Source organism: Haliotis rubra, unplaced genomic scaffold (assembly GCF_003918875.1).
Source record: "Haliotis rubra isolate DU_JTF1 unplaced genomic scaffold, ASM391887v1 Scf862, whole genome shotgun sequence".
Classification (NCBI taxonomy): domain Eukaryota; kingdom Metazoa; phylum Mollusca; class Gastropoda; order Lepetellida; family Haliotidae; genus Haliotis; species Haliotis rubra.
In genome coordinates this window covers 84,150-99,805 of record NW_025767593.1, presented here as the reverse complement: position 1 = coordinate 99,805, position 15,656 = coordinate 84,150, and the positions used below count along the sequence as shown (strand labels likewise).

The 15,656-nt window shown below is 41.9% G+C and overlaps 1 protein-coding gene across 1 annotated transcript in view; it reads left to right on the top strand.

The window, feature by feature from the left end:
- Positions 1-15,656, top strand: part of LOC124262974 — a 152,182-nt gene that overhangs the window by 64,363 nt on the left and 72,163 nt on the right. The window contains 7 exon segments of the mRNA XM_046697591.1: positions 320-519; positions 4,649-4,878; positions 5,064-5,292; positions 8,564-8,719; positions 8,850-9,008; positions 14,377-14,544; positions 14,783-14,872. Coding sequence (XP_046553547.1) covers positions 320-519; positions 4,649-4,878; positions 5,064-5,292; positions 8,564-8,719; positions 8,850-9,008; positions 14,377-14,544; positions 14,783-14,872 — 1,232 coding nt within the window.

Sequence of the window (15,656 nt, the reverse complement as noted above, 5' to 3'; positions counted from 1 at the left end):
CCTGAATAGAGAAGTTTTTCATCCATAAAGATGGTCCTGACTCTCCAACTTCTAAAATGACACTCAAAGAAGTTCAAATGAAAGGGTTCATGTACAAAGCAATTGCATACAACTGTATTGATACCAGTTCAAAGCCGTTGCCTATTACCACATCTGTCGACAGTGGTTGCAGTCTCATTATGACAGCACATTTCTCAACTTGTTACTACCACTTGCAGGGTTATAGATATAAAATTTGCCTTTACACTTAGAGTACTGACATACGACATTCTTCTATGTAAACGATATTCGGTGATATGTCGGGGACTTCCTCTTTCAGCTGGGAAATGTTTCCACGAGCTGACCAACAGTCTACAGAACGCCGTCATTACTCGCTCCAACAACAGCGACAGCAGCATCCTCTCCTCTGTCGTCACCTGCAAAATGGTTATGCCCTTGCCGACGGCTCCACAAGTCGTACATACAACTGTTCGGGAGAGAATCTCTGGTCACCATCTTTACCTCTCGAGGACTGTTTACGTAGGTGGAATGGTTGTCAGTTATACGATGTCATGGCCTTCACAACCACTGTCATGTCCTTCACAACCACTGTCATGGCCTTCACAATAAAGTGTTATCTTGATGTCATATGTATCAGTTGTCAGTGATTCAACTGTCATGGCCTTCACAATACAGTGTTATCTTGATGTCAAGGCCTTCACAGTACAGTGTTATCTTGATGTCAAGGCCTTCACAATACAGTGTTATCTTGATGTCATGGCCTTCACAATACGGTGTTATCTTGATGTCATGGCCTTCACAATACAGTGTTATCTTGATGTCATGGCCTTCACAATACGGTGTTATCTTGATATCATGGCCTTCACAATACAGTGTTATCTTGATGTCATGGCCTTCACAATACAGTGTTATCTTGATGTCATATGTATCAGTTGTCAGTGATACCACTGTCAAGGCCTTCACAATACAGTGTTATCTTGATGCCATATGTATCAGTTGTAAGTGATACCACTGTCAAGGCCTTCACAATACAGCGTTATCTTGATGCCATATGTATCAGTTGTCAGTGATACCACTGTCAAGGCCTTCGCAATGCAGTGTTATCTTGATGTTGTATGTATCAGTTGTCAGTGATACTACTGTCAAGGCCTTCACAATACAGTGTTATCTTGATGTATGTATCAGTTGTCAGTGATACCACTGTCAAGGCCTTCACAATACAGTGTTATCTTGATGCCATATGTATCAGTTGTCAGTGATACCACTGTCAAGGCCTTCACAATACAGTGTTATCTTGGTGTCATATGTATCAGTTGTAAGTGATACCACTATCAAGGCCTTCACAATGCAGTGTTATCTTGATGCAATACGTATCAGTTGTCAGTGATACCACTGTCAAGGCCTTCACAATGCAGTGTTATCTTGATGTTGTATGTATCAGTTGTCAGTGATACCACTGTCAAGGCCTTCACAATACAGTGTTATCTTGACGCCATATGTATCAGTTGTCAGTGATACCATTGTCAAGGCCTTCACAATACAGTGTTATCTTGATGTATGTATCAGTTGTCAGTGATACCACTGTCAAGGCCTTCACAATACAGTGTTATCTTTGATGCCATATGTATCAGTTGTCAGTGATACCACTATCAAGGCCTTCACAATACAGTGTTATCTTGATGCCATATGTATCAGTTGTCAGTGATACCACTGTCAAGGCCTTCACAATACAGTGTTATCTTGATGCCATATGTATCAGTTGTCAGTGATACCACTGTCAAGGCCTTCACAATACAGTGTTATCTTGATGCCATATGTATCAGTTGTCAGTGATACCACTGTCAAGGCCTTCACAATACAGTGTTATCTTGATGCCATATGTATCAGTTGTCAGTGATACCACTGTCAAGGCCTTCACAATACAGTGTTATCTTGATGCCATATGTATCAGTTGTAAGCGATACCACTGTCAAGGCCTTCACAATACAGTGTTATCTTGATGTATGTATCAGTTGTCAGTGATACCATTGTCAAGGCCTTCACAATACAGTGTTATCTTGATGCCATATGTATCAGTTGTCAGTGATACCACTGTCATGGCCTTCACAATGCAGTGTTATCTTGATGTTGTATGTATCAAATGTCAGTGATACCATTGTCAAGGCCTTCACAATACAGTGTTATCTTGACGCCATATGTATCAGTTGTCAGTGATACCACTGTCAAGGCCTTCACAATACAGTGTTATCTTGATGTATGTATCAGTTGTCAGTGATACCACTGTCAAGGCCTTCACGATACAGTGTTATGTTGATGCCATATGTATCAGTTGTCAGTTATACGATGTCAAGGCCTTCACAATACAGTGTTATCTTGATGCTATATGCATCAGCTATCAGTGATACCACTGTCAAGGCCTTCACAATACAGTGTTATCTTGATGCCATATGTATCAGTTGTCAGTGATACCACTGTCAAGGCCTTCAGAATACAGTGTTATCTTGATGCCATATGTATCAGTTGTCAGTGATACCACTGTCAAGGCCTTCAGAATACAGTGTTATCTTGATGCCATATGTATCAGTTGTCAGTGATACCACTATCAAGGCCTTCACAATGCAGTGTTATCTTGATGTTGTATGTATCAGTTGTCAGTGATGCTACAGTCAAGGCCTCCACAATACAGTGTTATCTTGATGTATGCATCAGTTGTCAGTGATACCACTGTCAAGGCCTTCACAATACAGTGTTATCTTGATGCCATATGTATCAGTTGTAAGTGATACCACTGTCAAGGCCTTCACAATACAGTGTTATCTTGATGCCATATGTATCAGTTGTCAGTGATACCACTGTCAAGGCCTTCACAATGCAGTGTTATCTTGATGTTGTATGTATCAGTTGTCAGTGATACTACTGTCAAGGCCTTCACAATACAGTGTTATCTTGATGCCATATGTATCAGTTGTCAGTGATACCACTGTCAAGGCTTTCACAATCCAGTGTTATCTTGGTGTCATATGTATCAGTTGTAAGTGATACCACTGTCAAGGCCTTCACAATGCAGTGTTATCTTGATGCAATACGTATCAGTTGTCAGTGATACCACTGTCAAGGCCTTCACAATGCAGTGTTATCTTGATGTTGTATGTATCAAATGTCAGTGATACCATTGTCAAGGCCTTCACAATACAGTGTTATCTTGACGCCATATGTATCAGTTGTCAGTGATACCACTGTCAAGGCCTTCACAATACAGTGTTATCTTGATGTATGTATCAGTTGTCAGTGATACCACTGTCAAGGCCTTCACAATACAGTGTTATTTTGATGCCATATGTATCAGTTGTCAGTGATACCACTATCAAGGCCTTCACAATACAGTGTTATCTTGATGCCATATGTATCAGTTGTCAGTGATACCACTGTCAAGGCCTTCACAATACAGTGTTATCTTGATGCCATATGTATCAGTTGTCAGTGATACCACTGTCAAGGCCTTCACAATACAGTGTTATCTTGATGCCATATGTATCAGTTGTCAGTGATACCACTGTCAAGGCCTTCACAATACAGTGTTATCTTGATGCCATATGTATCAGTTGTCAGTGATACCACTGTCAAGGCCTTCACAATACAGTGTTATCTTGATGCCATATGTATCAGTTGTAAGTGATACCACTGTCAAGGCCTTCACAATACAGTGTTATCTTGATGTATGTATCAGTTGTCAGTGATACCATTGTCAAGGCCTTCACAATACAGTGTTATCTTGATGCCATATGTATCAGTTGTCAGTGATACCACTGTCATGGCCTTCACAATGCAGTGTTATCTTGATGTTGTATGTATCAAATGTCAGTGATACCATTGTCAAGGCCTTCACAATACAGTGTTATCTTGACGCCATATGTATCAGTTGTCAGTGATACCACTGTCAAGGCCTTCACAATACAGTGTTATCTTGATGTATGTATCAGTTGTCAGTGATACCACTGTCAAGGCCTTCACAATACAGTGTTATTTTGATGCCATATGTATCAGTTGTCAGTTATACGATGTCAAGGCCTTCACAATACAGTGTTATCTTGATGCTATATGCATCAGCTATCAGTGATACCACTGTCAAGGCCTTCACAATACAGTGTTATCTTGATGCCATATGTATCAGTTGTCAGTGATACCACTGTCAAGGCCTTCAGAATACAGTGTTATCTTGATGCCATATGTATCAGTTGTCAGTGATACCACTGTCAAGGCCTTCACAATACAGTGTTATCTTGATGCCATATGTATCAGTTGTCAGTGATACCACTATCAAGGCCTTCACAATGCAGTGTTATCTTGATGTTGTATGTATCAGTTGTCAGTGATGTTACAGTCAAGGCCTCCACAATACAGTGTTATCTTGATGTATGCATCAGTTGTCAGTGATACCACTGTCAAGGCCTTCACAATACAGTGTTAAATTGATGCCATATGTATCAGTTGTCAGTGATACCACTGTCATGGCCTTCACAAATGGTGTCATTTTGATGCTGTATGTATCCACAAGTTCACTTAATGTCAGTATCACCCGAACCCGCTTCGCTGTATTTAGTGATTTAATCTCCATAATGTAACAGCAAATGTACGCATTTTACCACAGCTTCATCAACCACTGAGTACACGTACAAGGTCAGCCTAGATCTGAAGTCCAAGGACCAGGTGCCCTCCAGCAGTGCATGCCGCGATAACCTGGGGAAGTTTTATAACGATGTGATATCCCCCACAACATCCGGCATCAACAATCTGTGTCAGATTCAGGGACAGCTGAACGCCAAATACCGCTTCAGTGTCGCCGAGGCCATCTTTGTTGGTGTTCCCGCTCTTTTTGATGTATGTACACATGTCTGCAGCTTTGTTCTGTACACAAGTATTGAGTATTGCCAGAGTATTTCCAGACAATTTCAGAGACGTTCTTTTATTTAGTTTTGGAATGAACAACTTTTTTTTACTCAGCTTGTAAACCTTGTGTCATCTCATCACCACACTGATATTGTCAAACCCTATGTCCCTTTCAGCATAAGGTGGAACTGACGCTAAAACTGGAAAATAACGATGGACAGAATGCAGCTCTGGAACTTTGCGCCGGCAATATCAACCTACAGAAGACAGTGTTGTTTGGGCTGGTAGACGGAGGATGTAACTTCACTGTGCAGGACAGTTCCACGGGCGTTAATCTCACACGGTCCGGACAATCCTGTAGTGTCGGGTACCGGCTGAGAGACGTCGGAGGAAGCAAGAAGTGTCGTAAGTTGTCTGCTTGATTGGATGAGACATTTGTATTCATTTGTATACAGATACAAGAGGATAAGTGGTAAAACTAGGATTACGTTATATGAACGATCTGGTATCGTTCGTCTCAGAAATCATTATCTTCGACCCATAAAGGAGAAAGATTAAAATGGATCTGAGCTTGTTTTCCTGCGTGCGCGGTGGGTAAATTAATCTCACTGCAGACGCCACTGGGTAGCCAGAGTAAACATAAAGGAGTCTGGGAGAAAGTTTCCAGTGGGAAACTTTAAAACACTTATCGTTCTCCAAGCTAGCTGTGGCAGTAACTTCACTGTTCGCTCCAAGGCCAATGGCAAAATGGTCTACCATACATAAATCACTCGTTCTCAGTAAACTGGGACAATTGGGGTCTACTACTACGAAAAAGAAACGTCAATGATATCCGCTTGGCGGTATTTTTTCAGTTAATCTGAACTAATTTTCTGACAAATATTCACACTCAGGCACGACCAGATTTCTCAACATGTGTCCACAAATATATGACCACCAATTGTTGTATTTTAGGTTACGGTACCCTGTATGCTGACGATCTTTTTATTCCAGCTGAATTGCGTGATACGCTCACTAGTTCGTAGATCAACATTGTACACAGATCCATCGAACTATGGAGGCGAGTTAATTTGTTTCAAGTCTAATATATACAAAAATGGAGTAATTAAACTTTTTCAGCAAGAAAACTTATAATCAGTCTTTGACAATCATCTTTTAATGAAAACGACACAAAATCGTCAAGCATCAAAACTATAACGCAGTTTCGATAAAAGCTCGATCTCTATTTGGAGATATGCTGCTCCCATGTTTTCTTTCTCTCTCTATAATCATGGTATTTTTGAGCAGCAGTTTTAGCCATTGTATCTGAAAAGTTTCATCAATGGTATGACAACGTTTTATCATATTAATTCAACCATTCCGGAAACAGTCACGCCTGAATATCTCTGGGGGCAATGATGTAATTTGCGTTACGATAATGAGATGCTCACCAACACTCGTGAATACACAAAACTGAATTAATCATTAATTTCGATGGATTATTTCAGCCACATGTAGCCCCCTTCACACAAGAATTTAAAATAAAACTAAAAAATATTGATACTATCTAACACTCATACTTTTGTTAATTTACATCTCATCAATTAGAAGTTTCTTTCATAATTCAATAATATAACCAACCCTATCACAATCCTTTCAACAAATGGAATATTTCAGCTGATATGCCTGTATGTTTCCATACCGCACTGCTGTCTTTCAACAGATATGTCTGTATGTGGTATAAACATATTTATTTCATGAAAACGCAACGCCAGAATTTTCATGAACTGGATTGGTCAACAAGCTCAAAAGAATTTATATGAAGACCGCTCCAATATACATAAATAGATGATATCTAAAATGAAAGTAGATGGTATGACATGTAGTCGGAAACTTAAAATCATGATGGTTGTATACATTCATGGCATCTGCAGTCGGGATCCATAGTAGTATAGCTTTGAGAATTGTAGGTTTTAGTGTAGGACTTGCTCAGTTTCAGCAGCTAGTTTCAATTATAAATAGATGGACTGATTTTAAGATATGTGATTGAATTTGTGGGTTTATGGAAGACGTTCCGTATAAGATTGTTTCTAATGAAAAGCCACTGGTATAATAACATTTATTTACTCTTACAGCATCAAATCTGGGACATACGAAGAAATAATGACGTGCATCTTCAGTAGGGTGGCCACAGAAACAATCTGCTCTCTCTGATATATGTCTGTTGTATTTGTCAGCGTTGAGATCGCTACATCCTAACCTTAAGCGACAGTGGAGGATTTGACAAACTCTTGAACCTATATTTGGATCGAAATGAATGTCTTTAGCTCTGGGACTTAAGGCAGATTTAAAATCATTGATGTCTGTAAGAGATTTAATATTTTGCGGTAAAGCATTCCATAAACTTACAGCGTCCGGTAGCAATGAATTGTCATATAGAGCAGTACGGCAGGCAGTAGTTTGCAAATGCGATGCGTTACGTAACGGATAGTTACTGACTTGAGAGACGAAGGGAGGGACGAGTTCGTTTAGATAGTGGGGTAATCTGTGATTATACATTTTGAAAAAAATGTGACTAGTTTAACTATTCTTCTTCTTTTACGAAGAGAAATAGAGGAAGTTTCAGCGTAGATTTTATCGTGACTGGTGCCGCGAACAGCTCCACATATCGTACGTAACGCGTCTAAGTGCTTGTTTTCCAAGATTGTTGCTTGGGTTTGGTACAATTGTCATAAATATGGCTACAGTAGTCAAAGATCGGAAGTATAAACGACGTATACATACGATTCAGGGTGTTTCTCGTTAGTCGATATTTAAGGCTTCTTAAGCAGTTTATCATGAGGCTGACTCTTAACGATATGGTTTATATGAATATCCCATGTACAATCGTTTTGAAGAGTTATACCTAAATGTTTCTTCAAGTCAAACGTCGTTGAAAAACAAGCTTGGATAAGGACTTGAATTTGATTTCCTACTGAATAAGACTGTTTTAGTTTTTGATGGGTTGAAATCGATTTTCCAGGTTTTTGCCCAGTTTGCTATTTTTAGTAGATCATTATTCAGACTAAAACGCCGCTGCGTAAGGGCGTATGTTTCACTACCGCGCTGCTGTCTTTCAACAGATATGTCTGTATGTTTCACTACCGCGCTGCTGTCTTTCAACAGATATGTCTGTATGTTTCAGTACCGCGCTGCTGTCTTTCAACAGATATGTCTGTATGTTTCACTACCGCGCTGCTGTCTTTCAACAGATATGTCTGTATGTTTCACTACCGCGCTGCTGTCTTTCAACAGATATGTCTGTATGTTTCACTACCGCGCTGCTGTCTTTCAACAGATATGTATGTATGTTTCACTACCGCGCTGCTGTCTTTCAACAGATATGTCTGTATGTTTCACTACCGCGCTGCTGTCTTTCAACAGATATGTCTGTATGTTTCAGTACCGCGCTGCTGTCAACAGATATGTCATGTTTCACTACCGCGCTGCTGTCTTTCAACAGATATGTCTGTATGTATGTTTCAGTACCGCGCTGCTGTCTTTCAACAGATATGTATGTATGTTTCAGTACCGCGCTGCTGTCTTTCAACAGATATGTCTGTATGTTTCAGTACCGCGCTGCTGTCTTTCAACAGATATGTCTGTATGTTTCAGTACCGCGCTGCTGTCTTTCAACAGATATCTCTGTATGTTTCAGTACCGTGTCCCCACGGATACTCGTCGTCCCCCAGTGGAGGTTGTGTTGAGTGCCCTGACGGTCAGTATCAGGACCAGCCCGGACAACCCTCCTGTAAGAGTTGTGGCAGCAACATGTACTCACTGACCCCACGGACCAGCAGTGCAAGATGTGTCAGTGAGTGCGATGTTCACCTGCTTGTATTTGAAAGAATACACAACTATTGAAACTAACTGCCGTGATAGTGCTTCAGGTGTGAATTTGTTGTTGTGTTAACACTAGTACACTGCTGACTGTGTTGTTTCAGGTAAGTGTCGTCCTGGGTTCTTTTCTACAACAGGGCAGCAGCCATGTGATGAGTGCCAAGAAGATAGGTACTGGGTGAACGCCACTCATTGCTTACCATGTCCAGATGGAGGCTCCACCCTGTATGTAGAGGGCACCACCAGCATATCAGCGTGTAGAGGTAAGGTGTATTATTCTTAGATACTGGATAAAATAAGTTAGGGACATTGGTATTTTTATGATTGATATTTTATCAGTGTGTCAATGAATAAACAGATCATTATTTTTCCTTATCCTGTCGTATGATCTCTTGCTTATCTCCTCCTTCTATGCAAATGTTAGTGGAACACTTGAATCCCTTGTAGTTCCCTAAAGCGGACGTAAACGTTCTCTGACCCACGAGTTGCCTCCCTTTTCCCGCGCAAACAGTCATGTGACGTGCCATGCTTGCCGCTCTCTCTTTCATCTCCCATGCGGATGGTTGGGCGAGCACTGGAGCCCCGTATACGGCACCATATCCTTTAATATTTAGATCCTTTATCTAATTTAAACTGTGTATAGTTTTTTGGTTATATTTAGTTTTCATCGTGTGTCAAACATATTTTGTGACATTTATTCATCATATTGTAGTTTGTTTACATGTGATGAAGCTTGCAGTGTTACAGGTACCGGCTATCAGTGACTGATCCTCACCTCCAGTGCCCGTCATGCAATAATCCATGTTCTTCCAGCTTGCGTTACAGATACTGTATTAATTTATCAGATTTATCAGATCAATATGTATCGTACATCTATAGACGTACCATGGACCAGGTGAGGAAGTCATCTCAAGTCACTGTCGATAAACCGGAGATAATGCCGGTAACTGTGTGTTGTCTTCTACTGCAGAAATACATAATGCTAGTGATTTGCCGAGTACGTTGCAGGGGCAGTCGTCTGCTGTTGTTCGTGATTTAACTGCTGCTAAGAAGAGGTCTAACTCGTCCGAGACGTTGTCATCGCAGTCTAAGAAGAAGACGTCTTCATCGACCTCGACGCAGAAGAAATCATCTGCATCCAGACCTTCGTTCCGGTAAAACATCTCATCAGAGATCGTTTGTGACGTCTGCCGAAGCAGACGTCTTTTGCTGACCCGCCGATACCTGAAGTACCTCTGAGATCGGTTAGAAGAGCGACGCAGTCGACCTCCACAGCATTCGCGAACGCTTCGTCCACGCCGCAGCAGTTCCAGCCTACAACGCAGAACTTCGACCCGGGCGACTTTATGAGGCAGTTTACAACGCAGGTGACGGCCTTGACGGAGCGTTGGTTCGTCGAAGACGCAGCAGCTCGGCAGAACCCTACGATGGCAGTCAACGTTCGCAAACCTTCCGACCTGAGCTACGCCCCAGAGGTTTACAACTGCAGATGTTCGCGAAAATCTTTACACTCAGAAGACTCTATCATCATGGAAGATGAAGGTTCAATGAACCTCCCAGATGCGTCTGCGAACCAGTCCACAACGGCAAACATATGGTGTACAAGGTGTTTTGCTCTACTTTAGATGTCGTTGGTGAATGTGAAGAGTCCAGGATGATGACTGGCACAACACCGTTGCCATCCTCGTCGTCACACAGACTCTGCATCATCCTTCAAATACAATACGTGTACAAACAATGCTTAGTGTAACAGCAAGCTCAAGGTTTATAAGCACCTACAACGCACATATATGATTTAATTTGTCGTGTTGTGTATCAAGTTATTGTGAATTTTGTTTAAATGTTATATGTACTGGTGAGGTATTGATATAAGCAAAGTTCTGCTTGTTTACAAACCAGATTATTTAGGAATAAACCATACAATGCTTAGTAAAACACAAAATCAACAAAAATAACACACGTATGCAAATATATTTTTGTCAAAGATGAAAAGGTTTATTCTATATATCAATTTAGTGTTTACTTGTTTTTGACTTAAGGCTAAACGAATAAAAAAATATTGTTATAAGATTTCCTTAAATGAAATTAGGAGCATATTGGAGATGGTATTATGTAATTATATGTTATTACCGATCCAAGCCTCTTGTCAATTTCCAACAAGTCAGTGGGTCCACAATCCGTATCTGTAAATCAAATAATTGAAGCAATGATTCTTTTAGAAATGCGTAGAAATACGTGAGTTGTGCAAATTGTGCATTGTAAGGTTATGGTTCAATAATTGATTACACAAATTATTACACAAAGCTATGGCTAATGTATGAGTAATGATGGTTTTAATGGTTATAAAACGATAAAATGGATGAACTGACATTCTTATATTTCTGGAATACAGATTAACAGAAACTATATATAAAAAGAAATAATGTAGCCATTGATACGAAATATTTCTCAAAATACTTTTTTAAGTATCCTTCAAGACAAACGTTAACCTGATGGCGTAGATAGAAATAGTACATCTAGGAGTAGAACTGAAGAGGATGAACACGATATTAGCATTTCTAATACACTTGTATGTTTTGACAACGTCTCCGGCATTCACCAGTTTGGGCCACGTGTTTGTAGCACTACAATTAACTGTCCCACAAAAGGCGCTGAGTTGGAAATCTCACCCTTTATCACGTTGACTTGTTTACTTTATTACGAAGAAGTTTTAGTTTGAAAGTCCATGCGCACAGTCTAGACGAGACTAGCATGAGTGATTAAGACTCTGTACGGGTAACGATCTTACCAGTACATAGAAGATACTAGTATATCTAAAATCCACATGAATCTAGAAGATTCACTTGTCTGAGAGAGAAGTAAGACAAGATTGTGGTCCCCCCGAGTTTATAACGGAAGTTGGAAGAATATAATCTAGGAAGCGCCGTTACGCAGTTCCCATGGGGGGGGGGGGGAGATACAGGACGTATCAAAGGACAGCTGATGAATCCACGAAGTGGCTTGACCCACCACCAATCCGTCGGATTCTATAAGCAAAAGATCATGAGTCAGGATAGGGAAAAATATGTAATATCGATATTTTATACTTATCCTGAATCATGAGGTCAAGCCCTCCCAACCTCCCCGCAGAAGACACTTCGGCTTTCCTAGCAAACCCAGGTGCATGGGCTTATTCAGGAGAGAGCGGCAAGCATGGCACGTCACACGACTGTTTGCGCTTGAAAAGGAGGAAACTCGTGGGTGAGAGAATTTTTACGTCCGCTTTAGGGAACTACAAGGGATTCAAGTGTTCCACTAACATTCGCATAGAAGAAGGAGATAAGCAAAAGATCATGAGTCAGGATAAGTATGAAATATCAATTTTACTTTAAAAAATTGCACATTCATAATTTCCCAAATATACTTATATCCCTAACTATATTTGTCCAGAATAGATATAAAGACGATGTGCTTGTGTCAGCAGTAGAGTCCCTATGGTTATGTCAGATGTAGGGATTGTGTGGTTGCGTCAGAGGAAGAGACTGTGTGGTTGTGTCAGATGAAGAGACTGTGTGGTTTTGTCAGATGAAGAGTCTGTGTGGTTGTGTCAGATGTAGAGACTGTGTGGTTGTGTCAAATGTAGGGATTGGGCGGTTGTGTTAGATGTAGAGATTGTGTGGTTGTGTAAGATGTAAAAGCTGTGTGGTTGTGTCAGATGTAGAGAATTTGGTCGTGTCAGACGTAGAGACTGTGTGGTTGTGTCAGATGTAGGGATTGTGTGGTTGTGTAAGACGTAGAAGCTGTGTGGTTGTGTCAGATGTAGAGAATTTGGTTTTGTCAGATGTAGATAATGTGTGGTTGTGTCAGATATAGAGACTGTGTGGTTGTGTCAGATGTCCAGACTGTGTGGTTGTATCAGATGTAGAAGCTGTGTGGTTGTGTCAGATGTAGAAGCTGTGTGGTTGAATCAGACGTAGACACTGTGTGGTTGTGTCAGATGTAGAGACTGTGTGGTTGTGTCAGATGTAGAGACTGTGTGGTTGTGTCAGAGGAAGAGGCTGTGTGGTTGTGTCAGATGTAGAGACTGTGTGGTTGTGTCAGAGGAAGAGACTGTGTGGTTGTGTCAGATGTAGAGACTGTGTGGTTGTGTCAGACGAAGAGACTGTGTGGTTGTGTCAGATGTAGAGACTGTGTGGTTGTGTCAGATGTAGACACCGTGTGGTTGTGTCAGATGTAGAGACTCTGTTGTTGTGTCAGATGTAGAGACTGTGTGGTTGTGTCAGAAGTAGAGACTCTGATGTTGTGTCAGATGTAGAGACTGTGTGGCTGTGTCAGATGTAGAGACTCTGTTGTTGTGTCAGATGTAGAGACTGTTGTTGTGTCAGATGTAGAGACTCTGTTGTTGTGTCAGATGTGGGGATTGTGAGGTTGTGTCAGATGTAGAGACTGTGGTTGTGTCAGATGTAGAGACTGTGTGGTTGTATCAGATGTAGGGATTGTGTGGTTGTGTCAGATATAGAGACTGTGGTTGTATCAAATGTAGAGACTGTGTGGTTGTATCAGATGTAGAGACTGTGTGGTTGTATCAGAAGTAGGGACTGTGTATCTTATCCTAGCGTTAAGTCGGGCTGGGGGAAATTAGCGTGAGAAACGAAATATGATTTAGGCTGTAATTATGGGGTAATGTTATTATTTTTTATTATTATAGGATATTTATATAGCGCACATATCCACGCAACTAGTTTATGCTCAAGTCGCTGGTATATTTCACCCTCGATCACTGGGTGTCAATCTCAACGGGCTCATCGTATTTTCAATCTCAACTCCCCGGGGATCATACAACTCTTGCAACCACTAGGCGCGCCGAGTTATTGCGGCTTTCACATCCTAGCGAGGTACCCATTCACAGCTGGGTGGACTTGGACACATAGTCACAGTACTTTGTCCACGTTTACTTCACGTTGCTGTACCCGCAACTAGGTGTTTGCACGTATTCATGTGGTCACCATCTGGTCATTTACCAACGGATTCGTGGGTTCTTTTAAGTGCACAGAAGGGTTGTGTACTGTACACTAGGGGGGTAATGTTCGGTTAAGAAGGGTTGGTTTGGGTTGTGTTATAAGATATGTTTAAGGATTTGATGTATCGAAAGGCTGAATGTTTGTCAGTAAAGGAATTGTGGGTGGTATTTACAAGTTGTGGAGTTTTTGTTTCTATTTATCTACGTATTTCTTTGAAATAAACTATTATTATTGCTCAGTTTGTCTATGCTATTTCCCAATAAGCGTTATGCCCGATTGAAAGACTGGTCACTGAGTTTTGAGTTGCGAGCAAGTCAACACAAACGCATTGTAAAATAAAAGTACACAACGCAAAGTCCACGAAAGGTTGGTTTAACATCTTGTACCTACGTCACACGTTAGTTTAACTCAGCTGGCCCTGGGAGTCTGTAGCTGCTGAGGACCACGCCTGTTATATTGTGTTACATACATACAGGGTGTGAAACACAGGCACAATCCTCACCAACCCAATTATCTGACATGAATGAACGTGACATTGTTTTGCCGGTGTGACAAACATACCACGAAACGATATCTGCATGTTTTATCATCATCCCTTGTGCTACTCTATGGTGTTATTCGTCTGTTCCAGCACCGTGTCCCAGTGGTCAGTACTCCGTGACTGGCTACGCTCCCTGTACACCGTGTCCTCGCCATTTTTACCAAGACTCCACGGCACAGACACGGTGTAAGGAGTGCGGCACAGACCAGATCACAGAACAGACAGGCTCAAAGACACTTAGTGACTGTAAACCCGGAAGTAAGTCAGCTTCATCTTACCATGAACTGCTGCCACGCTTTGGGAACATATCATGATTCAATATATAAACTTTTAGTCATTATCCAAATAAGTTGAGATTATATCATAACATTATCAGAAATGAAGATGTAGTTTATATCACTTATTTGATTTAAGTGTTGTTGTTGACTAATAGTGTTGGGTAATGAACAAAACAATTGACAACGGCGCTATTTTTATACTCATATGTACATTTCAGACACAACACTATGCGCCGATGCTTGTTCTTCTGAAGGCACATCTACGTGTACCTATATCTATCATCGACTCGTGTGTACCTGTAAACCAGGTGAGCTATCCATGCATGCCCCCATGTCTATCTGAAACACAGTTGAGTATTTGTCCTTATGTCCTTATACCGACACACTCTCGCATTTCCCTCAAAACAAGTGAATTGTGCATCCATGTTGTAAACAAGTGTTTCTGTCAAGATTCAGTTGGGTGCAGTAGGGTGCAGTAGGGTGCAGTTGGGTGCAGTGGGGTGCAGTGGGTGGTAGTGGGGTGTAGTGGGGGTGCAGTGGGGTGTAGTGGGGGGTGCAGTGGGGTTCAGTTGGGTGCAGCGGGGTGCAGTGGGTGGTAGTGGGGTGCAGTGGGGTGTAGTCGGGTGCAGTGGGGTGTAGTGGGGGTCCAGTGGGGTTCAGTTGGGTGTAGTGGGGGGTGCAGTGAGGTTCAGTTGGGTGCAAAAGGGTGGTAGTGGGGTGTAGTTGGGTTCAGTGGGGTGTAGTGGGGTTCAGTGGGGTTTAGTAGGGTTCAGTGGGGTGTAGTGGGGTGGGGTAGTGGGGGTGCAGTGGGGGTGCAGTGGGGTGCAGGGGGTGTAATGGGGGTGTAGTGGGGTGTAGTGGGGGACGCAGTAGGGGTGTAGTGGGGGATGCAGTGGGGTTCAGTTGGGTGCAGTGGGGTGTATTTGGGTTGTAGTGGGGTTCAGTGGGGTGTAGTGGGACGCGGTGGGCTGCAGTGGGGTGCAGGGGTTCAGTGGGGTGCAGTGGGGTGCAGTGGGGAACGCAGTAGGGTGTAGTGGGGGTGCAGTGGGGTTCCAGTTGGAGTGCAGTGGGTGGGGTGCAGTGGGTGGTGTA